Genomic DNA, 25,647 nt, shown 5'->3' with positions numbered 1-25,647 from the left:
TATGGCAGAGGTCAGTCCACCATGGTGCCACCTGCAGAATCACCTGCAGCTGCTCCTGCTAGCCTGAGGGGATGGGAAGGGTGTGTGTGTGCGCACGTGTGTGTGCACGTGTGTGTGTATGGGCACGTGTGTGTTGGGAGGTGTGCTGCCGAGGGTGCCCCGCCCCCCTCCTTCCATTTCTGTTGTGGTGGCTGACCTTCTAGATAGAGGACACTTGTGCTCCTCCAGGCTGTGGGGCCATCACAGCCTGCAGGCCTCTCGTCAGTCTCAGTTTTAGGATTCCCAGCCCTAAAAGGTCTCTCTTACCCTACACGAATGCCTTTAACTTCTAGAAGTCTGCACACCCGTGATCTCACGGTTGTTCTGGGAGGGGGGCGGGCCTAGATGCTTACCCCCTTTCTCAGATGGGGAAACTGAGACTAAGCAGTCTGATGCAAGGCCTGTGATCATTGCGACAGGACTAGAGTCCTGTGTCCTTTTCCCAATCTCAGACTCCCTGCCTTTGCCTACCCTCTGCTGAGCTGGGCTGTGGCCCCAGGCTCCTCACAGATGCCTTTTCTAATGAGGAGTCAGCGCCTTCCTGATGCATGTTCTGCCTGTGGAACACTCAGGAAGTGAGTTGCCCAGTTCCCTTGGAGCCACCCAGGAGTAAGATGGCGTGCTAGACCCGGGCAGGCCTCCCTGAGAGGCGAGGGGGCCTCTGTCCCGCCTCCCGCCCTGCCCTCTGCTGCCCTTGGACAGGCCTGGCCCGGTCTCTGGAAGAGGCAGGGCTGTCCCGCAGCACAGTCACTCTGAGGTAGGAGGGAATGATGGTCCCCCACCACGAACGAGGCGCTGAGCAGGGCAGTGGCCTCCACTGTGCTCCCCTTCTCTCCCTGAACGCTTCGATTGTGAGGGGGCAGAGGGCCAGAGCTTCCAGAAACTTCTCTCTTTCTCTCTTCCAACTTCTCTTTCAGCAGACACTTCACTGAGTCTGGTCCCATTGAGGCACTGAAGCCCCTTCGCAGCCACATGACCAGGTCATGGTGATGCTGGGCCAGGTGGCCGTCACCAGAGTTATGGAGCAGAAGGAGGGAACCCTGCTCCAGACTCCCTCACTCGGGAGCTTCCTTGGCTGTCCTGAGAGGGGCCCACTGAATCCAAGTATAGCTCTGAGAAAAGTGCTGTCAGGCGGCCGCGGGGTGGCCCGAGGGACAAGCCGTGGCTTGGGATCCCTGCTCTGCCATTGGCCAGCTCGGGGCCTTGACCAGACTGCTTCAGCCTTCTGAGCCTCAGTTCCCCATTCTTGAGATGGGAGTAATAGCCAGCCTCTTGCCTTCCCGTGGAGGGCACATCTTATCTCCGTAGGGCCCCCCGTAGCTCGTAAGGCTGAGTCAGAGGCCTTGGCTCTGCTGCTGTCTTGGTGGGACCTACAGGCAGCACTGTGTGCACTGAACCCGTTTCGGTGGAATCAGGGAGTCCAGGCCCCTGATCCCCGCAGGAGTCAGTGCTGTTCTCCTGGCCTGTCTGTGGCCCCCCATAACTGTGACCGTGGGGAGCCCTGTTTTCACATGAGGAAGGAGCAGAGAGGGGTCAGGGACTCACTCAAGGTCACTCAGGGTTCAAAGGGAGAAAGAACCTGGGCCCAAAGTTCAGGTCTCGGCGACTGTTACAAGGAAAATGTGGTGTGTCCCCCTCCGTCCTGCCCCCGTACCTCCAGCTCCCGGGGACAGCCAGGCTGGCGCTGGTTGTGACGAGCCCTCCAGTGAGAGCCTCTTTAGGAACACCCACAGCTGCCTGGTGGAAGCCACGTCTGCAGCGAGCGCTGGCCCGGAGTGGCAGGGCGGCCCGTCCTGTGCTGCCCTCGCCCTCGCTGCCCTTTGGTCGTGCTTTTCCTTCTCAGAGCTTCCCCATCTTTTTCCTGGTTCACCCTCCCCAGAGCCCTGGAGGCCTCTCCTTAGCCCCAGTTTACAGGTGAAGACCTTGCTGCCGGGTTGGTCACTCGCTTGGTCCTGACTGGGTACCCAGCAGTGCTCAGTGACCGTGTGGGCCTGGCTCGCCCAGGAGCACACAGCAGAGCCCTGGCAGAGGCAGGACTGGAATCCGAGTCTCCTGGCTCCCGGGCTGGGAAGGTGCTATCACCTCCAGAACTGGCGCCGGGCTGCAGGAGTAACGTGGTGTTCCGCTCTGGAAGGTCGGAGGGCGGGACGGCGGTGGTGTGCCGTCCTGTGCAGAAAGGGTGGACACAGGGAGAGCTCCTGGCTGGCCTCTTGCTCCTCTCGCGCTGACTGTTGTTCCCTCCAGGGTCAGGATAAGCATGAAGACCCTTACGCCACGGAGAGCTTCGAGGACCTGGAAGTGGAGTTCTCTGCAGCCTCCTCCCCCGACCAGCCGTCGCCTCCGCCCTGGGATCAGGGCAGCAGCGAGGGCCCGGCTCCTGCCTACGCCGCCAGTGGTCCCTTCAGAGAAGGCAGCCTCCCGGGCCAGGCCGCCGCCTCTCTGGGCAGGGTCAACGGGAGGCTCTTTGCAGACCCGAGAGACCCGTTCTTTGCCACGGGCCTTCAGCGAAGGTTCCTGCACCAGGACCAGTCCCCCATGGGCGGCCTCACGGCTGAAGACATTGAGAAGGCCCGACAGGCCAAGGCTCGCCCCGAGAACAAGCCCCACAAGCAGATGGTGCGTGTGGGAGGGCCCCCTGGAGTGGGGTGGAGTGGTTCCCACACTGGGGCTGGTGTCAGGCCCCTTCCGGGGACATTCCCTGAATGCTGTTTCAGGCACATGGAGGCCTCTTCTTGGTGGAGTGTGCTGCCAGCGGAGGTGCTGTCATGGGGAGTGGAGGGGGGGTGTGGGGGCAGCATGGACCCCTGAAGGTTGGTCCTGTCCCCACTCACTGATTCCCTGACGTCTCTTCCTTTTCTCCGTCTAGCTCAGTGAGCGGGCTCGGGAGCGGAAGGTGCCAGTTACGCGGATTGGGCGGCTGGCCAACTTTGGAGGTAAGGTGGCGGTGTGCCCCTGTGCCTCCTCACCAGCCCTGGCGTGCCGGTCCCGGCTGAGTGGAGCCGGGGCCACCGTGGGGCCTGCGTGGAGGTGGAAGGGGATGGGGACCCAGGGGTATCCCAGAGAGGGTGGTAGCTCCTGTGTTAGCTGTTTCTGGAAGTTCTCCATAAGTGGATGATCCGGTTTCTGGATTTCAGTCTGCCTCAGCTCACCCCTGGGGTTGGTGTGTGGCTGATGTCATGCCATGAGAACTTTACTCCTTAGGCCACACTTAAGGGGCAGTGTCTGCAACATCAGCTTTTTCCTCCTGCCCCAGCCTCCCTGCTGCTCAGCCCCATTGGAGGCCTCTGCGGGGAGGAGGCCAGGTAGTGAGTAGAAGTTCCTCCCTGGGGCTGTTAAGCTCCTAGACAGAGTGGTTTTTGCCCCTGGGACCAGCCATTTGGGGAGCCCATTTGCTGGATTCCCACGGGCCTGCGGGGCATCAATGGAATGGTACCGAGGTGCTGTGGCCCTGAGCAGCTGTGGCTTCAAGTCCATTTTAATATACTGTAAAGTTGTGAGCTTTATTCATTCTTTTCTCTGGAGGTTTGAATAGCTGTTGTGTGCAATACACTTGTGATCTTATTGTTTGAGTCAAAGGACCATTTTATAGTGAAGGTTTGGAGCAGTTGTATCTGCTTTTATGACGTTGTGTTGTCATATCTAGTGCTTATGTACTGACCAAAATGTTCCTATTGAAAGTACCATCTCCTTGGCAATGGTACGCTTTAAGATGGAGTGACTGGGAGTGCATTTCTCTAAAGCTCGCCTGTCCTCAGTTGGTTCTCCAGACAATACAGTTAATGAAAGTAACAGTTTTGGCAACTTGGTTGACATACCAGCCTTGGGCGAGTGGTTATTTGCAAGGCTGTTTATTAGAGAGGTCTGATTGCTTCCAGTGCTAAGTAGTCATGAAGGCCCCTTATATGTGTCTGAGCCATTACTTTCTTGCCTTTTCTTTGCTGGTTTACACATCTCCCCTCCCATATACTGTCTATCGTGCGTGCTCTTCTCTGCTGCCTCTTCTCTTTTGTAAACCCCATCTTACTCTTCGTTCAAGATTGGCTCTGTGCTCCCCCATAGCCTGGTACTCTGGGAGCTAGACCAATGTCTGGGTTCTAACTTTGAATGATGGCTGGCTGTCTTCCTACTGTGCAGAGCAAACTAGATTAGTGGGATGGGATTTTGTCAACTCGAAGATTTTCTTCCCTAATTGTTATCTTAAAATTTGGTATCTGCTGCTACTTAGCTGTTCAAGAACCTAGCATAAAGTGTCACCTGAGTTTTAGCACAAAATGACGGCTTTATTTCACTCGAATGGGTTAGCATTTCAAGCAGGTCCTCATAGAACATCGTAACTTCCTGGGGTGCCACACCAGAATGCGTTTGAGAATTGCTGCTCTGGTGACCTCCAACGGTCCTTACTCCCCAGAAGACTTGGCACGTTGCCTACTTGCACAGCGGCTATGAGTTGGGTAACACTTATTGTTATTCAAGTATTGAATGGAAGTTCTCTTTTCTCCCCCGTGAGTTTGAGGGTAGGAAGTACCCTCTTCTTACTCTGTTTTTCTCCGTAATCCTCCTCCTCCCCTCACTCCGGATGGACAAGGGCTCACCACAGAGCCCTCTCCCCGGAAGGCTTAGCTTGACTGACATTTTGTAGAATGGGTGTAATCCTCTCGGGGGAGTTTTTGTGGGGGTGGCGGTGGTGGAGCATCTGTTTGGGTAAAGTGGTCAGGATGAAGGTTGTGATGGAGAGTTGGAATTTGCTGGAACACCGTGAGGTCCTGGTGAACCAGGCCAATGGCAGGCCCTCGGGTGGTGGTTAAGGAAGACAGAGTGGAGTGAAGGGGTTATACTGGAAGGTGTGTAGGGCAGAGAGGCTCCCCTGAGAGGGTGGGGGATATGGCAGCCACGGGAGCTGGATTGGGGCGAGGAGAAGCCCCAGTATCTGGAGGTGCTTTGCGCCCTCGAGCCCCCTGAGCCCTTGCTGGCAGCAGCCCGATGCCTGGAGCCATCCCCAGGCGTCTGCGTGCCTGAGATTTCCCCGCAGCTGTGATTCGGAGCTGCCCACGTTGTTGCCCAAGCATCTGGCAGCTAATGTTTCAGGCTTGGAGGTGGCAGGATGGGAGCAAAGAGGAGCCGAGTCTGGAAAGAACGTGCTGTTCTGGCCCTGGAAGGGAGCTGTGGGCCTTCTGCCTCCCCCAGAAGTTTCTGGACTGTGAGTTATGGCCCATTAGTGAGTGTGAAAGCAATTCACTGGGTCAGGACCAGCATTTCAAAAACAAATTAAATAGAATAGAATCGAATAGAAAAAGATCAGACTTAGTATCCTAGATCCTTTGAACAGCACACGTTGCAAAAATATTTTTGTTTCAGAGATATAAACATATCACTTATGTATATTCTTCATTTTGCCTGCTGAAGTATACGGCTTACTGGTGGGTCGTTGTCGAAACAGTTGGAAGAAACACTGCTCTGCTTGGTTCTCCTAGAAAACACTTCTAGCCTTTCTTCCCTCACAGGGGTGAGATGTTTTGGAGGTGTAGACTGACTTCAGGAAGTTTTTGCACTGGGGTATGAAGGAAGGGGGTTGCTCTGGGTCTCAGGGAGGTGGGTTTTGTAGGGGGCCCTCAGCAGCAGGTGTTCAGCTGTGTGGAGGGAGCAGGCGGGAGCTTTCCGGTTTGGGTGGCTTGTGTTGATGCTGAGATGGGGCAGGAGTCCTGAGTCCAGTTTGGCTGTGGGATGTTATGGCTGTGATGCTATGGGCAGGGTGATCTGTGGATATTAGATTTTATTAAAGAGGAGTGATTTCCTAAAGATTCTGGTACACTTGAGGGTACTGTTAATAGATCAGCAACACCGTTCTCTCTGAGATCATTATGCCCCTTCCCTTCAAGCTTTTGTAATCCCCATCTCCGTGGTAAAATTAAAAACAAAGAAATATTGGTGAATGGGTATAGTTTGGTTATTTTTTAATTTTGCCAAGAACGTTGAAAACAAAACTAAACTAAAACTACCGTTAACTATTACCATCATTTTATTTATCTTTTTTTTTTTTTTTTTTGGTGAGGAAGATTAGCCCTGAGTTAACGTCTGTTGCCAATCCTCCTCTTTTTGTTGAGGAAGATCGGCCCTGAGCTAACATCCGTGCCCATCTTCCTCCACTTTATATGTGGGATGCCTGCCACAGCACGGCTTGACAAGCGATGCGTAAGTCCGTACCTGGGATCCGAACCTGCGAACCCCAGGCCGCCAAAGCAGAGTGCACGAACTTAATCACTACGCCACTGGGCCGGCCCCCTATTTATCTTTTTTAAAGGACATTTTAACAATGTAGAAGTACCAAGGGTGTGCTCCCAAGATAAAGGATAGTAAATTGAATAACTGAGTTTTGTGGCAGACTCCTTCTGTGGTCTTTGTTTCCGGACACTGATGGAGACCCTGCTGTGGCTTGTCAGGGGCCTTGCAGGGCCATCCTGCAGTGGCGATGCCGTGGGACCCCATGGCTGGGGTGGGCCGGGGGCTCAGGATGGTAGGGGTGGGAGTGCTTACATGTCCTGTAAGCACTGACATGTCCGGAGCACACGGCAGCACTGTGTGCTCTGACCTCCTGGCGTGGTGGCCTTTGTTGACTTGTCGAAAGTCAGGCTTCCCCCCAAACATTTATCAATAGGGCACTTGATTTTCTTCGAGATTGTGGAGATCTGAGGTCCCAGGTTGTGTGTGAGGCCGACTTTGCTCAGGCCTCCCCTCCTGGGGTGGCACACAGCAACACCAGCTTCTCTGCCTGACTTACTGAGGGCACACAGCGCGCTCCCCTGGCAGCCAGCGCTCCTCCGCTGCTCCCTGAGGCAGAAAACAGATGCCTGTGGGTCCAAGAGAAGTTCCGCGCCCTTCGCAGGGGTAGGGGAGCATGGTTTCTGCTTTTCCAGGAGCGTACAGTTGTCCCTCAGTATCTGCGGGGATTGATTCCAGGACCCTCCACATATCCCCAAATCCGGGCTTGCTCAAGTCCCATAGTCGGCCCTCCGTATCTGTGGGTTCTGCATCCACAGATCCGGAGGGCCGACTGCACTTTAAAGGGGCTTTTATGTCTATTTTGCCCCCTTAGAAGCTCTGTGGGGAAGATTAGGGTAGTTATTATTATCTCCAGTTACAGGTAAGGAGGCTGAGCCACAGTCACCAGTCGCCCAGGGCCGTATGCGTATCTGTGACAGCCTTGGACCAGAGCTGAGGAGGCCTGCGTCCTGCACGTGGCAGTCTGAGCCTGCCGGCCCCTGTAATTAGTGCCCCCTCCCCTGCAGCCGGCAGAGGGGCGGTGTTAGGCTTCCCTCCCAACTGGCCCAGGTCTGGGCTTGGAGGGTCAGCTCCTGAGAACCCAGGAGAACACTCTGTGAGGAACTTCCTCCACCACGCCTTCCTGTTCCCCTTCCTCCTGTGCTGTGGGCTGCAGGCCCTCTCTCCCCAGGTCCCCTCTTTCACCTCGGGGGCTGGGGCTGGGGGCAGGGTGGAGGACACAAGTGATGGTAGTAGAGAAGGTGGACTGAATTGCTGAGGATTCAAGAACACCTTGCAGCAGAGGAAGACATCCTCGCCCACCGCCTCTGTGCGGACTTGCTCGTCTCACCAGGTCAGAAGGCTTGTTGGCTGTGTTAATAGGAGCGAGGGCTCGGGACCCTGCTGGCTGTGGGCGTGGCGATGTTGTGGTTTATCCTTCGAGATCCCTCTGCCCCTTGCTACCGCAGAGGTGCTCCCGTGGGCCTTGCTCTGTGAACACGCCTGGGGTTTCTGGCGGGTTAACTCGAGCAGCAAGGAACGTGTACTTACTTCTTCCTGTTGGGCACCTTTTACCGAGCTTCCTTGTGAAGGGCGCTGCTTGTTGGAAGGTGTTTTGTTTTTCCCCTTTCTCAATCTCTGGTGCCTGTCTGGGCAGAAGCCCGGTGCCTGCTCAGGGGAGGGCCTCACTGGCTCCCATGACCTCCGGAGGGACTTCAGGGGGCAGAGAGCCGGCTGGGGGCGAGCAGGCCCACAGCCTGGGAAGCCGGCCCAGTGGCTCCTACCTCCGACGAGAGCCCTGCTCCCTGCTGCTACTCCTACGTTTCTTCACTCCAAACCTCTGTGCGAGAATCGTCAGGAACTTTCTTGGAAGGGGCTGGCCACTTCTCACAGGCTAGGGTGGAGGCCAGGCTGCTCACGGTGGCTGTGGGGCCGCAGAGCTGGTTCTGGGGCAGGTTTTCCTCCAGGACTTCCTAGCAGGCCGTATGGGCCTGGTCGGGCCTGACCGGGGATCAGGATATGGAGATGGGTGCTGTCCTGAGGGCTCCGAGGGCTGCGGTGGGGCTGAGGCCACGGGTGACATGGAGGGTGAGCGGCACGGGCTCCAGGGTGTCCTCACCAGGATGAGGGGCACCCGAGGCAGAGGCCCTGATCTTCCGGGATTTGCCTCCAGCTCCCCACCGGTTCTGGGAGGAGGCAGAGCCTGGCTGGGCCCTGGCCTTCCCTCTCAGCAGGGTTCTGAGCACTGTCTTCACCAGCCCTGGTGGGGGACGCTGGAGAGCCAGTTTATTTGTGGTTCACCGGAGTCGGAGCTCCTGAGGCCAAGGTCGGGGCTGCCGGGCTGGCCGGGCCGCAGTGGGGAGCTTGTCAGCTGGCAGCACCTCGGGCCTGGCACTGGGCTGGCCCTGAGGGAGCTCGTGGGGCCGCAGAAGGAGCCTGAGGCCTCCTTGGTGGAATGTTCTCTTGGTGCTGTGTGTAAGGACAGGTCCTTGCCCGGAGACAGCTTTGGCTGTGCCCTGCAGCCTAGAGATGGCCAGGGGACAGTTTGACAGAGCACGGGGGGTCGGGGGGGCAGGTCAGCAGGGGGAGCTGGGGGGCCGCCTCTGTGTGCAGAAGGAGGGGCTTGGCGGGCCACCCCCAAGCTGGGGCGTCTGCTTCAGTGGCCAGGCTGGGTGGCTGCCTCTTCTGTGGGTTTGTCTTTGAACTTGATCTAGGCAGAGAAAAATAGAGCTACAGAGACATTGGTGAAGGTCAGCACGGTTGGGGGGGTTCATGTTGCCTGTTATCACATATTTGGCCGAGGCAGATCGTGTGCTGGGTGGGGTGGAGCTGGGCGGGCAGAGGGCAGTTAATGTTTAGTCGGAGATCTGGCTCCCAGCTCTGCGCCTGGTGCCCTCCGGGGCTGGGGAGGGGTCAGAGGGAAAATAGGCCTGGCACCTTGTCCCAAGACAAGGTGCGAGGGGGGCCCTGGGCTTCCACCTGAGGGCCATTTCCAGGTGCCTGCCCTGTGCCGTCCTGCACGGCAGCTCCAGCCCCGTGGGGTGCTGAGCGCCTGAACTGTGGCTGGTCCACACCGAGGTGTGCCCTGAGGACAAAACACACACTTTGAAGCCTTAGTACCAAACAAAATAATGTAAACTCACTCTAATAATTTTTATATTGAGTACTTGTTGAAATGATAATATTTTGCATATATTAGGTTAAATAAAATATCAGAATTCATTTCACATGCTTCTTTCTGCCTTTTTAAATGTGGCTACTAGAAAATGTGAAATTATCTACGTGCCTGGTGCTGTATTTCTTTTAGCTGGCACGGGCCTAACCATTGTGGAGAGGAGTCTTGATGGTAACAGCGAACACTCGAGTGCTGTCTCCTTGTACCTGGCCCGTCTGAGCTCTTGGCTCTGACTCAGCTGTTTAATCCTCACGTCGACCCGTGAGGCAGGAGTGGCCCTTAGAGCTGGGGATGCAGAGCCCGATGGCGGGTAAAATGTAGTGTAAAAACGTATTTTAAAATCGGGTTTTCTTCTGGGCCGGCCCGGCGTTGTAGCGGTTGAGTTCACACGCTCCTCTTTGGCTGTCCGGGGCTTGCTGGTTCGGATCCTGGGCGTGGACCTACTCACCGCTCATCAAGCCGTGCTGGGGCGGCGTCGCGTGTAGAAGAGCTACAACTCTACAGCTATGATACACAACTACGTACTGGGGCTTTGGGGAGGAAAAAGAAAAAAGAGGAAGATGGGCAACAGAAGTTAGCGCAGGGCCAATCTTCCTCAAAAAAAAAAATTGGAGTATTTTCTTTTGATTTTTAAAATTTATTTTTCATTAAATACATTTTTTAAGAAAGTCAATAATACTTTTCATAAAAGTAATACAGAATCATTGGAGAAAATTCAGAACACAGATGCATGGGCAGGCTCCCTTGCCCGTTAAGCAGAGCACCCGGTGTGAGCCCACCCTCTGGGCGTGGGGGCTGCTGCCCCATCCGCCCCCCGGCCCCCCAGGGCTGTGCTCTCCAAGGCCCGCTGGTCTGAGGGCCTCTTTGGTGTCTTCCCTGGGTCTTGGCTGTCCCTTCTGCTGTGGTCAGCGTGCCCCTCCACGTGTTCTCCACGAGAGAGAGAGAGAGAGAGTGTGTGTGTCCTGAGTGGCCCGTGCGGGGCTCCTTGGGCCTCTCCTGGACAGACCTCTGGACAAATGGAGTGTTAATGAACTTGGATTTCGAATATTGCAAAAGGGGGGAGGAGGGCCTGGTACCCCCTTGTCCTGAGACCACTGTCAGCGCCTGCGGGGCCCGGGTGGGCGGGGTGGGGGCCTTCCACGCCCCCCGAGTGAGGGCCGCAGCTGATCCCCTGTGAGTCCCCACGGCTTGGCTTGGGGACACCAGACCGTTTGCTTTTGCAAAGTGTTCCGACTCCCACCGACGATGGCTCTCTGTTTCTGCAGTGAGCCTTTCCTTCCAGTCGCAGGGACTAAATTAGAGAATTCTGGAGCGTTGGAGGCCCTTCACACAGGCTGAAGTGGGCGGCTGTGGGCCGCAGGGTGCACTGTGCTGTCAGGATGTCCTCGGCTCATGGGCCGTCCTGGTCCGTGTTCCACATGCGCTGTCTTGGGGTGTATTGGTGTATCCAGGAGCCTATAGATCAGCAGAGGTGATGGGAGGCGGGCCGTGGATGAAGCTTTTTCACGGAAAGCGCCTACCTTGGGCCAAATCCCTGAAAACAACAGATGTGTCTCTTCTGCCTTTTTTTCCTCCCTTCTCAAAATGTTCGGAGTGTCAGCGAGGGTCCCTGGGGAGCTGAGGTGGATGTCCGTGTGGGGCTGCTCCAGGCCTTGTGGGTGGCGGGGCGGTGGGCAGCCCCACATGAGTGCCCAGTGCCCTCGCCATCCCCTTGCAGGTCTGGCCGTGGGTCTGGGCTTTGGGGCGCTGGCCGAGGTCGCCAAGAAGAGCCTGCGGTCCGAGGACCCCTCAGGTGAGCTGGGCGCTTGACCCGGAGGGCGGGGAGGCCCTGGGAGGTGGGCCTGTCAGCTCCCAGCCCCTGCTGCAGTGTTGGCCTCCAGGGGCTGCCTCACGTCCTGCCTCCAGGGCCACCTTTCACCCTGTGTTCTGTGTGAATGGCGCCCCTAGAGCTGTCTGAGGCCTGAGGGCCGCTCCGCCCCCGTCCTGGCTCTGCTCCCCGCCCCCCCCCCGCCCCCCCCCCCACCGACCCTTCCTGGCCCCTCCAGGGGCCGGCACACCTGCCCTCTTCCAACTGGAGCCTTGCCTTTGGCTCCTGCTCTAGGTGCCCCCTGCCCCTGGCCCCTTCAGAGGACTCGTTCTAGTACCTGACACCTCCTCCCCCTTCCGTGGGGACCCCCAGTGACACCCCGCTGTCCTGCTGCACTGCAGCCCTCAAACCACCTGGACACCCCTCTTCACTTGTAGGACCCTCTTGTGGGGATAAGGGGCCTCCCGGAGAGAGGGCCCCAGGCCACCCCACAGGCCCCTGAGTACGGGGGACACGGGCGCTGTGTGTGTCCTTGGAAGGGGCCGGAGGACGGGGAGGCTTTAGCGAGGGTATTTTTAGTGTTGGTGCTGAGACACTTGGGGAAATGAAGCCGGGCTTCTCCAGCACCCCCCAAACCCCCCCAAAGCTGGCCGCTCTCCAGCCTACCTCGTCCAGCAGGGAAGAGGCCAGGCTGCCTCCAAGGTTAACCTGGTGTCCTTTGTCAGGGAAGTGGCGACCCCGCTGGGGGGCGAGGGGCCTGAGTACCATTAGCCCAAGAGCAGGACTGGCGCTCAGGCCAGGGCGGGAGGCCCTGGGCAGCCCCCAGCTGTGCTCGAGCCTCCTGAGCAGGCTCTGGAAGCCTTGGCCTGGACGCTGACGAGCCTGGCCCAGCTCTGCCCGAGAGCCTCTCCTGAGTGGGGGCATGCCCACTGTGCCCCTGAGCCCCCCAGGCTCCCCCAGGTTGTTCTCAAACCAGCCACGCTCAGGCGCGTACCCCAGCCTGTGGGGACTGGCTGGCTGTGGGGAGAGGGCCGGGCACTGCCCCCAGATCTCAGGAGCACCGTCAGCCCAGGCCTGCTCTGCATGTCGCCAGCAGAGGAATCTCCCTCCTCCTGCTGGGCGGTGGCCATCTCTCCCAGCTTCTCTCCTCTCCCCGCCTCTCCTTAGGGACACAGGCCCAGGTCCCCAGCCCACAGGGGCCCAGGGGCTGGGAGGGCAGAGCGGACATAGAGGGGCTGCCCCTCTTGGCTCTGGCCCTCTGCTGCTGCCTCAGGCGAGCCGGTGGTGGGGGACCCTTCTGGGTCCAGCCGTCCTGGAGTGGCCACAGCTTCCCTGACCCCTGGGCAGGTGGCCTCTTCCTGTGGAGCTAAAATCTCTCACGTCCCAGGATCCGGTCCCGCCGTCTGGGACCTTGGGGACGAGCCCAACGTGGCTGCCCTCAGATGGCAGGTCCACATGTTCTCCCTGGGGCTTCTCTTCTGCAAACTCAGTGTCCCGGGGCCTCCAGGTCTCACATCCTCCTGCTGCCCGCCCGCCCTCTCTGTCAGGGGCCAGGCTGGACAGGGCCCCGGGGCAGAGGGCAGTGGCCCCCCGGCCACCTTTCCTGTTCCCTCCCTGGGGACCCGGCTCAGTCCCCCTCCGAGTGCTAGACCAGGCTGAGGAAAGTGCCAGGCACCACGGGGCAGGCCTTGGGGGCTTCTGATCTGACTCTGCTCACAGGACAGTGGCAGGAAGAGCACGGATGTCACAGGCGGGGGGCCCAGCGAAGGGGGTGCTGGAGGGGCTCAGGGAGGGCAGCGGGGGCGCCTGCGCTGGCCGGCAGCCAGGCCCCGGCTCAGGCCTCTCCTCGCCTCGGCACCAGGGCAGCCTCAGTGTTGAGGCTGGGCTACGCTGAGGCCGGGACGGGGACTGAAGCAGAGAGGGGGCCTGACTCCCTGCAGTCCCCTTGAGTCGTCACCTTGCACCCTGCCACCCCCGACTGTTCTGGACAAAGGTCGTGTGTGGCCCTGAGGGGCCAGCTGGCTGCAGGCAGCTGCAGGGGCCTCTGTGGGCTGAGGGGAGGGGCGGGCACCAGCCGGCCAGAGCTGTCCTTGACACTGAGCTCTCCTCCCTTGAGGACTGTGCTGTCACTGCAGCCAGCTGGCCCCGCGGTGAATGCGCAGTGACCCTGGGGGTGCTGGCGACCTTTGTCCAGTACACTGCGGGGGCGAGTGACAGTGACCTGGCCGTCCTCACCTGGGGTCGGGTCTTCCACAGCATCGGGGACGTGGGTATGAGACGTGGAGTTGGAGTTGCATCGCGGGCATCATGACATCCAGGAGGACGGGCAGTGCCGAGCCCCCTGCCTTGGGCGCTGTGCTGGGTTTTTCACATCGCACTTAAAAATGCCCCCACGCCCTGGCGCTCTGTGATCGTCCCTGTTCTTGCTGAGGGGGACAAGCGATTTGTGCGAGGCTCACAGCCAGCGGGCAGGGGCTGGGTCTGTGCTCGGGCTCCCTGAACCCCGGCCAGAGGGTGGGGGTGGGAGGCGGCGTCCCCTGGGTGCCCCGCTTCCCCGGGCTGCTGGAGAGCCCGCCCGGCGCTTCCTCTGGCGTCGGCCCGGTGGCGCTGGGGAGGCCTGCAGCGCCCGAGGGCAGGGCGGCGCGTGGTGAGCTGGCTCCTGCCCGCAGGGAAGAAGGCCGTGCTGGACTCCAGCCCCTTCCTGTCGGAGGCCAACGCGGAGCGCATCGTGAACACGCTGTGCAAGGTGCGCGGCGCGGCGCTCAAGCTGGGCCAGATGCTGAGCATCCAGGGTGAGTGGCGCCGGGCTCGGGGCGGGCGCGCGGCGGGGCACGGCGCTGGGCCCCACTTGGGAGGCGTGTTTTCTGTCTTCCGGCTCCTCTCGCTTGAATCCTGGCCGTCGACCCGCCTGGGATGTTGAAACACAGCATCTTCAACAGGAGCCCAGCTCGTTTTTCCTGCTGCTTCCTGGTGTTTTGAGATAGCCAGAGGTTGTCCGGGCATCTCAAAAGTTGGTGCGAGTCCGGCTGCTGCCATCCCCCCGTGGCGGTCGGAGGGCGCTGGTGGGGGAGCTCGCAGGCCTGCCGCGTTGTCCCTGACGCTGGGGACATGGGGCGTGTGGCCCAAGCGGGGACGGCCGGGGGAGGGCGGCAGCAGTTGAGCAGGAGGCCGGCTCAGTGTGGCCCCAAGAGCAGAGCGGGCGTTGGGGGAGCCCGAGGGCTTCCGACGGTGCCTCCCCACCCCGGGAGGCCGCGCTTCTGAGTGGGCGCATCGGAAGGCAAGGTGCCCTCGCCGGCAGTCGGATGGAGTGAACGCTCGGGGCAGGCCGGGCCGGGCGCTGCCCACGGGTGTGCAGGCTTAGCCGTGCGCAGCGGAAGGCCTTCTGTGCACAAACCCGACCCCAGCACTCCCCGGATGTGACCTGTCCGAGGACAGCCTCAGGGAGGCGCGCAGGGCTCCGTGCGGGGGCAGCTCCGTCGCAGGGTTCCTCATGATCGCAAACAGACGGGCACTGAGGGAGCCACGGGCGGGCTAGTGACCCCATGGCGGAGCTTCCGCGGCTGTCCCGCTCGCGCTCACCGTGCCAGTTCAGGATGGTTCAGGAAGCGACTCAGCCACGTGGGGAGGTGCCCGTGAGGACGGCAGGCTGAGACAGTCTCCGCGCAGTGTGACCACAGTTATGAAAAAATGCGTAGGAAAAGGGTCAGAAAGAAAAAAGGATAATGGTTCTTTGTAGGTGGTCAGATTATGGGCATTTTAAACATTTTGTGATACTTTATTTCCCAAATTTGTTTTATAATCATAAAAAGCTCTGTTATTTCTTAAGAAACCTACCTTCTCAGTCACTGGGTGAGTGCGGAGAGCCCCCCCACTGCCTAATGCTGGCCCCCCCCCCCCGGGCGGCACAGGTTCACCCAGTGCCCTGGTGGGAGAGGGGCTTCTGGGCCCTGTGCGGGGGTGTCTCCAGATTTGGGTGGTGGCAGTGGCGCCCCAGGAGCATGCACAGGTCAGTGTCCCCGTGTCCTCTCTCGAGCCTTGGTCCACAGCGTCAGGGGCCTGTGTGCCAGGTGGGGAAAATGCTCCCAGGGTGCGACGAGGAATCTGAGGCTGGGCCTGCTGTGTAGCGTTGGGTCTCTGCCCTGTTGTCTCTGAACCTCCGGTTCCAGTGTGTGGAGCATCTCGACCTCTCCCAGGAGGCCTTGTGGCCAGGGTGATAGACATGGCTCTGTGTTCCTGCCTGTGCTCCTTCCTTCTAAGGGCTTAGCCCTCTGCTTGCTGATTTTTCTGGTGCCTTCCAGATGACGCTTTCATCAACCCCCATCTGGCCAAGATCTTCGAGCGGGTGAGGCAGAGCGCTGACTTCATGCCGCTGAAGCAGATGACGGTGAGGCAGGCTGTGCGGGGTGACTGGTCCTCCGGGCCCCCCTCTCCTCGCAGGGGAGCGCGGCAGCCCCGCGGGAGGGCGGACTGTGGAGGTGTCTCAGGGTGTCCCGGGAGGCCAGGCTGTGCTCACGGCCCCTCCCTGGCTTCTTCCAGAAAACTCTCAACAATGATCTGGGCCCCAACTGGCGGGACAAGCTGGAGTACTTCGAGGAGCGGCCCTTCGCGGCCGCCTCCATCGGGCAGGTGCACCTGGCCCGCATGAAGGGCGGCCGCGAGGTGGCCATGAAGATCCAGGTAGGCGCCCGTCGTGTGCGCTCGTCCCCAGAGCCAGGGCCCTGCAGTGACGGGCCTCCGCACCCCACATCCCCCTCTGTGCCCCCTCGTCCAGGGCAGGGCTCGTGTCTCATTTCTGTCCCCAGTGCCTGGTCAGCTCTGGGTGCTGAGACGTGTTTGCTAAGTGAGTCACTGTGAGGTGGAACGGCCTCCCAGCAAGCTTGGTTTGGGTGGGGCAGGGACAGGGGACAACGGATTGTCTGCTCTGGGCCCTGGGCTGGAGGGATGGGGCCCTGAGTGGGCGGATGTTCCTGGGGATTGGGGGGGGTGGGAGGGAGGGGTAGACGGTGGAGCATGAGGTTGTGGTGGGGCCCAGGGGGCCCGGCTGCATCGTTGGGTCTTAGCTCTGACTCCCGCAAGGTGTGGGGTCCGGGTGGGACACAGCTGGGAAGCTGATGGGCGGCGGGGAGGGGGGGACCCCCTGTGAGGTCCCTGCCCTGTCTGCCCGGGAAACCCCGTCTGCTCCCCTGCAGTACCCTGGCGTGGCCCAGAGCATCAACAGTGACGTCAATAACCTCATGGCCGTGCTGAACATGAGCAACATGCTTCCGGAAGGTCTGAGGCTGGCCAAGGGCGGGCGTTTGGGACAGGCTCTGGGGACCCAAGGGGGCCTCCCTGGGAGCCCCAGCCCCCCTGAAGCCCTCCTCCCGACCCAGGCCTGTTCCCCGAGCACCTGATTGACGTGCTGAGGCGGGAGCTGGCCCTGGAGTGCGACTACCAGCGAGAGGCCGCCTGCGCCCGGAGGTTCAGGTGCGGCCCCGGGGGCTCCAGGCCGGGCAGCTGACCCTGGGCCCTCGCCTGGTGGTCTCACTGGGGAGGCAGAAGGGCCTGCTTTAGGCAGCCCTTCGGGGGTGAAGGCTCCTCTGGCCTTGAGCAGGCGGATGGCTGTGGTCAAGGCCTGGGGTCGTAGCCACTTCCTGCCCAGCGAGAAGCAGGCCCTCCGCCTGTCCCCTGTGGGCCCGTGTGTCGTCCCCGGGGTGGGGGTGGGGTGGGGAGGGCCTGTGGCCAGCGTGTGACCCCCCGCCCTGCCAGGGAGCTGCTGAAGGACCACCCCTTCTTCTACGTGCCTGAGATTGTGGACGAGCTGTGCAGCCCCCACGTGCTGACCACAGAGCTGGTGTCCGGCTTTCCCCTGGACCAGGCGGAGGGGCTGAGCCAGGAGGTCCGGAACGAGGTGTGTCTGGCGGTGGCCTTGGAGCCCGAGGTGCTCCCTGTGGCGCGGAAGCTGGCAGCGGGGCCGGAGGGCGGAAGGGGGCAGGAGGGCTGCTGCCTTCCCGCCGGGGGGACACTGGAATCCAGAGTCATCTGTGGGCAGGAGGCGAGGCGGCCGCAAGATGGCGGCGAGAACAGGGTCAGGCTTCCCTGGCCCCAGACTCGGGGGTCACCAGGCCGCTTGGCGCTGCCGTGACTGTGACCCCCCCACCCCCAGATCTGCTACAACATCCTGGTCCTGTGCCTGAGGGAGCTGTTCGAGTTCCACTTCATGCAGACGGACCCCAACTGGTCCAACTTCTTCTACGACCCTCAGCAGCACAAGGTGGGCCCCTGGGCGGGGCCGCCCACAGGGGCCTGAGGGCTTCGCTGGAGCGGGGCCCGGAGGTCTGGGGCGTCCACCCCCCTGCCCCACCCGGCCAACCTCCCCCTGCTGTCGCTCCTTCCCAGGTGGCTCTTCTGGACTTTGGGGCAACTCGGGAATACGACAGGTCCTTCACTGACCTCTACATTCAGGTAGGGGCCGTGCTTCCTGAGGCTGGGCTCCTGTCCCTGCCCGCCCCAGTGTCTGGTGACAGTGGGCGGGGGTCGTCTCACGGCTGGGCCTCCAGGCCTGTGGTCTTGAGGGGAGCGGAAAGGATGGAGGGGGGTGGGGCCGCTGGCGTTTGGGGAAGGGGTGGGCGGCGGCTCCCGGGCCCTCAGAGGCTCTCTTTCTGTGCCGCCCGCGGGCACCGCCTGCGCCTCTGCCCAGATCATCAGGGCCGCCGCCGACCGGGACCGGGAGGCTGTGCGGGAGAAGTCCATCGAGATGAAGTTCCTCACCGGCTACGAGGTCAAGGTGAGCTCCCCGTGGCCCCGGGCCCCGCAGGCGGCTTCACTGTGCGGGGGGCGGGGCAGTGGACCGCTGTTTCCTTTGAAATCTTAAGCGGAACCTCAGTTTATAAGTGGATGGAATCAGAGGCGACAGCCGCCACCTGGGGCTGTCGAAGAGCTGGGCCCTCCCCAGCCTCTGTGCTCCCGGTTCTCCGAGTGGCAGGGCCTGGGACAGTTGAGTTGGATGCCTATGGCTTGTCTTGACCTCTCACTCTGGCCCCTGAGGAGATTTGAGTCACTGGGCACGTTCATGCTGGGGTTCAGGGCTTTGAGGGGGCGGATGGGGTGGCAGAGCCCCAGCCCTCACTTCCTAAGGCCTCATGGGGGAGAGGTGGGGAGAGCATTGGAGGAAATCTTAGCAGCCCTTTAAATTGAGGGGCAACCGGCTGTGTTCTCGTCACCCAGAAGCCACTCAGAAAGCAGTGTTTCTGCTCCTTGATGGTGGGCGGGGTTGAAGAGACAGGGCTTGTCTCAGTCCACCTGTTTAGAGTTCAGAGGCTCAGGTCAGCCCAAGCCTGTAGACTCTTTGGCTTGAAGAGTGTTTCCTGACTGGGAGTGTGAACGCCTTTAGGCCGGCTCACACGGGCATTCTGCTGCAGGCCCCACCACTCCCTTTTGCCTCCCATGGAGCCCCGTTCACACATTCCTGTTGTTTTCCTGGCCCCTGTTGGTTTGAGTTTATGCCCCAGTTATCATTATTTCATCTAGTTAAAAACAGAACACCTGGGGCCGGCCCGGTGGCGCAAGTGGTTAAGTGCGCACGTTCCGCTGCGGCGGCCCGGGGTTCGCCGGTTCGGATCCCGGGTGCGCACCGATGCACCGCTTGTTAAGCCATGCTGTGGCGGCGTCCCATATAAAGTAGAGGAAGATGGGCATGGATGTTAGCCCAGGGCCAGTCTTCCTCAGCAAAAAAGAGGAGGATTGGCATTGGATGTTAGCTCAGGGCTGGTCCTCCTCACAAAAAAAAAAAAAAAACAAACAAACAAACAAAAAAAAAAACAGAACACCTACCTGACCCCCTCCTTAGCTTGAAAACAGAGCTTCTAGAGAGCTTGGCGCCAGGGCACTGTGGGAGGAGCTCTGGGATCTTGTGGCCCCTCACCCTCCCCCCTCCCCTGCAGGCCATGGAGGATGCCCACCTGGATGCCATCCTCATCCTGGGGGAGGCCTTTGCCTCTGAGGAGCCTTTTGACTTCGGCACCCAGAGCACCACCGAGAAGATCCACAACCTGATTCCCATCATGCTGAAGCACCGGCTCATCCCGCCCCCCGAGGAGACCTACTCGCTGCACAGGAAGATGGGGGGCTCCTTCCTCATCTGCTCCAAGCTGAAGGCCCGGTTCCCCTGTAAGGCCATGTTCGAGGAGGCCTACAGCAACTACTGCAGGAGGCAGGCCGGGCAGCAGTAGCCGGCCGGCGCTCGTGGGGCCTCTCCGCCTCGTGCGGCTGGAACTGGCAGGAGGCTGGTGGTGGTGACGCCCGTGTAGACGCCTCTTCCCAGTGAGAGGGCGGCTGGCTCCGAGGGGGGGGGACGTCGCGTGGAGCCGCGGGGCCAGCGCTCCTACCCGGTGTTTATCGCTAAGGGGTGCGGGTGAGAGGCAAGTGGGAAAGTGAAACCCCGGCTCTGTCCAAATCTGCTTGTTGTTCTGCAGCCTCTGAAGCAACTCTAGATACAGAGAAAAAGGCACTTGTACTGCTGTTTCCTTTTTGTAACGGGTTTTTCCTAATGCGGGCGTGAACCAGACGATGAGGGTATCCCTTCCAATCCCTGCCACCAAAACCCACGGAGGAGCCTTTTGGATTTTACGGAGGGTGTAGTGTAAGGGTTGGTGTGTATGTGTGTTTCTAGAACGAGACTGTGTTTCTGCCCATTTCCTCTCCAGCCCGCGGTCTGGAGCTGGGGGAGTGCGCACACGCCTGCGCTCTGGCCGGTTCTGGTTCGCATCCTTTCTCGACAACCGGAAGTTTCCAGAGAACTGCCTCCTGTGGGCAGGGCCAGGAGCAGCAGAAGGGGAGAGAGGGGCGCAGCTCTCGTCTCCGCTGGAAGAGGGGGTGTGTGTGGGGACCCTCCTTCCCCCTCCAGCCCAGGGGCCTGCCTGCAAGGAGATGAATGTGCCGGCGTCACCTGGGTAGACCCGAGGGGTCATCACAGGCTCTATTTTTGTACGATTCTTGTAATTGTCTGATTTACTTGTTTCAATAAAAAAAATGCTAGCATTGTGGCATTAATTCTTTCGCTCGTAAAGGGTCCTGAGCCGGTGGCGACGGGCCCGAGGTCAGTGTCGCCCCCCCCATCCTGCCTCCAGACGCCCCTGCAAGCTTTGCAGCTGTTCCCAGCACGAGGCTCTCGGCGCCTGAACCTGGAAGGCTTCCCTCACGTTCATCGTCAGAGAAAGAGGGGTGTTGGGGGGAGGGAGCTGCCGAGTCACCCTCCTGGCAACCCCCCGACGTGCCCCCAGGTCCCCCCCACGTGGAAAAGCCACAGCTGCTCAGGAGGCTGTGATGCTGCGATGTTGGCGACTGGGAGAACGGCGACAGCTGCGCGGGGTTCGCGCCGGCCCGCGTGGCCATGACACCCCGAGGGCTCAGCCGAGCTGAGGAGCAGCCCGGAAGTGGCTCTTCCTGGGCGAGCTTGGTGCCTCGGTGACGGGTAATTTGGACAGACCGTGGACGCCCTGAAAAGGGCGTGAGGGGGAGCTCACTCGGAGAGGCTGCCGTGGTCCCAAAGGTTCTCCTCGTGCTTCTAAGGGTTTGTAAGGGAAAATCGACTGCCTGCAATTTGGGACTGATGGGTGACGGCCACGCTGGGCTCCGGAGCAGGATGGCGCGGTCTGGGGGTCCCCATGACAGGTGCTGGGGGGCTCCTTGAGGGTCAGCGCCCAGCACCACCCGCCGATCCCAGGTCAGAGCGTTCATGGCCGTTTTCAAGGCTGTCTTTACGTATTACGTTACGTTATGATGGCCTGTACTCGTAACTCCCGGGACACTCAAGTGGGCGGGTTTTGGATGAGGAAACAGACTCGGAGGTCAGTGGCTGGCCGAGGCTCGGTAAGTAAGTGGTGGAACTGTGATTTGGAACAAGACAGCCTGGCCTTACAGCCACGCTCACTCCAGTCTAAAGCAAGGGCCGGCCAACTATGGTCCACAGGCCAGTCCGTCCCCCGCCGGTTTCTGCGAGTCCAGTTTTCCTGGCACACAGCGGCGCTCCTTCGTTTACCTGTGTAAGGCTGCTTTTGTGCTGCAGTGGCGGAGTTGAGTAGCTGCAACAGAGACTTTGTGGGCGCAAAGCCAAAATATTTATTATTCACTGGCCCTTGATAGAGTTTGCCAAGCCTTGCTCTAACCACTGCACCACCACTGCCTCTAAAGCCTGGCATCCGTTACAGTGAACCGAAGACACCCCCATGGCGGTCAGCAATGCCAGGTACACGTGCGATGGAAACAGGCAGGGGCAGCCTCAGTTTAAGATAAGATTTCCTCTGTTAAGACCACCCTTGGCCTCGCCAGCGTGTCCTCAGATGTATCATTCTAACTCAAAAGCAGTAGCACTGACTGCTTCTCTGCAATAAGTAGACAGAACATCAAAGGGCCACCACGTTTGTACAGTCAGATGTGACAAATGGATGGGGAACGTGGCTGTGGAGAGGGGTCCTCAGTGCAGTGGGCAGGGCCCCTGACGACCCCTCAGGTGGAGCCCAGCCTTGCAGACTGACCGAGGACTAGGGAAATCTGGGCCAGAAGAGGGGCGTGGGAAGCGTCACGTGAACTGAACACTCTTCTTACCTGAGCTGTGGAAGAACTAAGAAAGTCCTAGATTAAACCAACCCTGTGGCCTTCTGTAGAGTAAGGAGGAGGCCTGGGCCACGAGGGGGACCAGCAGAGAGCAGGAGCAAATAAGACAAAACAAGTCACCTTTTCTCCATTCCCCAGCCTTTTTAATCAGGGAAAAAAAGACAAACTACTCAATTCTAACAGTTCCCTGTTTTATTGCAATACATCAAATTCTGGTTAATATTACGTGATACCAACATAAAATATTGGCGAGGAGTCTTTTGTTACATTTTTGACTATCCCACCTTAAATATTTCTGTGCAAAAGAATCCACACCATTGTTTGGTAGCAGAGAATCGCTTATAAAGTTCCCTAAGACATTGAGGGCATAAAACCAAACAGAATGAACTCAAGAGTGACGAGAGGCCAAAGCAACGTCTTCCCCTTCCACACACACAGTTGTCAGCATTATATTCTAAACCAAAAAATGATTACACCTAGGCCATGCAAAACTGTACAATAATATTACAATGAGAAAAAACCCTAAAAAATTTATAAAATAAAGGATATTACACTCTCAAATAAAAAGGCAGGTCATTTTGTTTTCATGAAACTTCAAGGTTGATTTGTTTTCGTTCATTTCCCCCCATAAATGAAGTGGTCTCTGTGTGGCGGGGCCCCGGGAAGGAAGCGCCGGGCTGGGAGCAGGTGCTCCCGTGGAGGCAGGGCCCTTATATCTAGCAGGACTCCGCAGAGAACTCTGGACTTGAGTAATAAGTACAGTCCCAACAGGGAGAGAGGTTTTCAGGTGGGCTCAATGAAATGTCATGCGGCCTGTCTAATCAGGGGCTGCGCCGGGGTGGGGGCAGTGACGTGCCCAGCTGCTCCCCGGTTCTGCCCAGCGGACGTGGGCAGTGGCCAAGTCTGAGTGGCCCTCTGTCCAGGAAGCGGATGGTGAGCTTCACAAGGCCCGCCAGAGGCCGGCGCATGGCCCCGCTGTCCCCAGGGCTGAGGGATGGCCGCCTGCCCCTGCTCTGGCTGTTCTTCAACGGTACCTGAGCAGTCCACGGAAATGCAACTGGTCTTTCACAGGAGTAGATGTGGCCACTGAGTAACAATATGACATGATTCTAACCAGAAGGCAGGCAGATAGAGGCCGAGAGCCAGTCGGGGAATGACAGATTGTGGCTGTAAACATAACAGGAATTTCAGATTCTTCCCTGAAGCCTGGGTACAAGAATTGCTTGGAAAACTAAATAGATGGGCCCTCTTCAGTTGTATCTCATAGCCTTAAAACTGCTCCCTGGGAAAGAGCATAAATCACTGAGTGAAGGGGTGTGTGTGAATGTGTGTGTACACACACGTAACTAAAGAAGGGAAATCTGCTTTAGGAATCATCTGACAAGGAGGAAGGCTTTTGTTTTTGGCAAAAAGAAATATATATATATATGTATATATATATAATTTTATACACCCAAAGCACACGACAGGATTAAATTAGAGTTCAGGGTAGACAACAAATTGGCTGGACACAGATAGCACCAAATACCAACACATACAGACTATGCCAGAAATGCCTCTGCATTTATTTTTCCTTTCTACTGAGAAGAGAAATGAGTTCCTGCTGCCATCTACATTTCTAAAATGTCCTGCCCGAAAACAAAGGAGGCCTTCAGACAGCAAGAGAACACCTTTTCCACGATCTTTGTTACCGATCCCTCGAGTGATCATTATGTTTTGTTCCCCTGAAACCCATTCCCCATCTTTTCAAATCATTCTCAGAAGCTTCTGAAGGGAACTGCTTCATATTTAAGAGTGGAGATAAGCCCCACAGGACGATCACTACCTTGAGAAAATCCCCCCCTAAACTATGACCCCTGGCAGTGGTTCTCGCCCAAGGTCCTGCTTTTAGAATCTAATCATATTTGGGGCTGCTCTAGTATGACTGATCAGACCACTTAAGATTGCTGCGGAAAAACCGGCAAGGGCCGTGGTGCAGTCCACTGGGTTAATGTTAACAGGCCGCCAGTGGGCCGGTGCCAGAACAAGCCCTCAGTAGCTCTCTGCCCTGTTGGGCGGCTGAAGGGTATGACTCACGGAGGTGGAGTCCAGACCTCAGGTGGGGTTGTATTTTGATCCTAAAAGCATCCTTTAAAAAATAAGCACCTCCAGGCAACAAAAATTCACACTTGGTTGTCAAAGCTCTGAAGTGATGGCTTAGTGTGGAGTCCTGTGAATCCGGCCTGGGGAGGGCGGAGAGGGGAAGGCACGGGGAAGGGAGGATCAGGAGGATGGGGGGCAGCTGGCCACAGGCTCTCAGCCTCTGGCTGGCAGGCCGGTTCCCTCCTCTCCCAGGAAGAGCCAAGTTTAAGGAGCTACCAGCGTCATATGCCAATAACCAAACTCAAGTTCTGACCCTTGACATCTGCATGCACAAAAGTACTTTTACATGATGCTTCTCTTCGAAAAGCAGAGAGAGGGAGGAGATTAGAACTGTGCAGGGAATTATGCCCATCCGAAGTACAACATAATCAAATCCGAGCAAGCTCTGAGCCCAGAACGTTTAAATGTCAAAGCTGTTATTATTTTTACCTTCTCTATTGTCACCTCTTGCAACATAATCCCCACACAGGATCCTTTCTCCCCTCCCGGAACCTCAGGAGCCTTCTCCACAGAGCAGCAGCCACCTCGAAACAGTCTCAGCTCCCCGAGCACGTGGCCGGCAGGCTGGCTCAGCCGCTCTGAGGAGAAGGCTGTGAGGTCAGGGGTGAGATGAAGGTGCTCGGACCCTGCAATTCAGATTAGCAACTGCAGGAAAACTCTTCCATTTTAGCTGAATTTTAAAGAAGAGAGCAGAAAACCCTGTTTCTACTTCTCAGAGGAATTTAGATAAAAAGTAAAAGAGGCAGATTCTCTTCACTTCCGTGAGATATTTTTATTTCTACCTCTTTCTCTACTCATGTGCTTAACTGGAGAAAAGACTCGGGAGACATCAAGTTCTCCCAGTTCTGCATCTCATTTCGTTGTGGTAATTAAAACTGCAGGGATTCAGGTGGAAATGTGCCTCCCAACACAATACAGCCACGGAGGGAGGAAGAGCTTCCCCACCAAGATGGGCGTGCTGGGCGACCTTCCCGCCTGTGCGCTGGGGCTGAACACGCCCAATTTCCCCGGGGTATGGGAAAGAATATTTGATTAAGGCTGTTCAAGTCCTTGCATTTGAGTTCTGATATTATTTGGTAATTAAATCCTCCTTCCCAGGCTTCTCTGAGGAAGCTCACGCCACCCTCCGTGAGAAGCCGGCTCACCTAGGGGACAGACACCTCCCTGCAAGTCAGGGAAGGAGGGGACTAGCCCAGGAAAAAAGCACTGTCATGAAACCTTTTATGGACTTTCAGAAGCCATGACATTCCTCTGTCCTTTCAGATGGAAGGGATCAGAAGGTGACAAAACTGCATTCCTACACTCATCTGCAGAAGACACCAAAATATAATAAAAAATGAGAAGTATGGTTCGAATTCAACTACTAGAAAAAGAAATGTCTTGGATAGAAGAAAATGTGCCTTTGACGCTGCCGCTGAAGAGGCTTCGAATGTTGTGAGTCTGGTGCTCAGGGGACACTCCAAAGCCAGGACGCCAGTCCCCGGGTGCTCCCGGGTGACCGTGACGGCGACCTGCGACCAGCTTGAGAGCAGGGCACTAGGGGAGCTCTGACGTGGGCTCTCCCTTCACACCTGTCAGCTTGAGGCCCTTCTACCCTCTAGATTACTTAGCTGGAAAACAGACAAGGAACAACACG

The 25,647-nt window shown here is 58.3% G+C and overlaps 1 protein-coding gene across 2 annotated transcripts in view; it reads left to right on the top strand.

Annotated features, from left to right (window-relative positions):
• The window catches only part of COQ8A (coenzyme Q8A), a 56,697-nt gene extending 36,408 nt beyond the window's left edge, over positions 1-20,289 (top strand). For both annotated transcript variants that reach the window (XM_058533590.1, XM_058533589.1), the window contains exons 3-15: positions 2,284-2,655; positions 2,906-2,972; positions 11,187-11,261; positions 13,946-14,068; positions 15,575-15,660; positions 15,813-15,953; positions 16,466-16,547; positions 16,649-16,742; positions 17,025-17,166; positions 17,422-17,529; positions 17,655-17,720; positions 17,956-18,042; positions 19,199-20,289. In XM_058533590.1, coding sequence (XP_058389573.1) covers positions 2,284-2,655; positions 2,906-2,972; positions 11,187-11,261; positions 13,946-14,068; positions 15,575-15,660; positions 15,813-15,953; positions 16,466-16,547; positions 16,649-16,742; positions 17,025-17,166; positions 17,422-17,529; positions 17,655-17,720; positions 17,956-18,042; positions 19,199-19,486 — 1,731 coding nt within the window. In that variant the 3' untranslated portion in view covers positions 19,487-20,289. The remainder of the gene's footprint in view (positions 1-2,283; positions 2,656-2,905; positions 2,973-11,186; positions 11,262-13,945; positions 14,069-15,574; positions 15,661-15,812; positions 15,954-16,465; positions 16,548-16,648; positions 16,743-17,024; positions 17,167-17,421; positions 17,530-17,654; positions 17,721-17,955; positions 18,043-19,198) is intronic.
• Positions 20,290-25,647: the final 5,358 nt, after the last annotated feature.

Source organism: Diceros bicornis, chromosome 38 (genome assembly GCF_020826845.1).
Source record: "Diceros bicornis minor isolate mBicDic1 chromosome 38, mDicBic1.mat.cur, whole genome shotgun sequence".
Taxonomy (NCBI): domain Eukaryota; kingdom Metazoa; phylum Chordata; class Mammalia; order Perissodactyla; family Rhinocerotidae; genus Diceros; species Diceros bicornis.
This window is presented reverse-complemented; position numbering and strand designations above follow the sequence as displayed.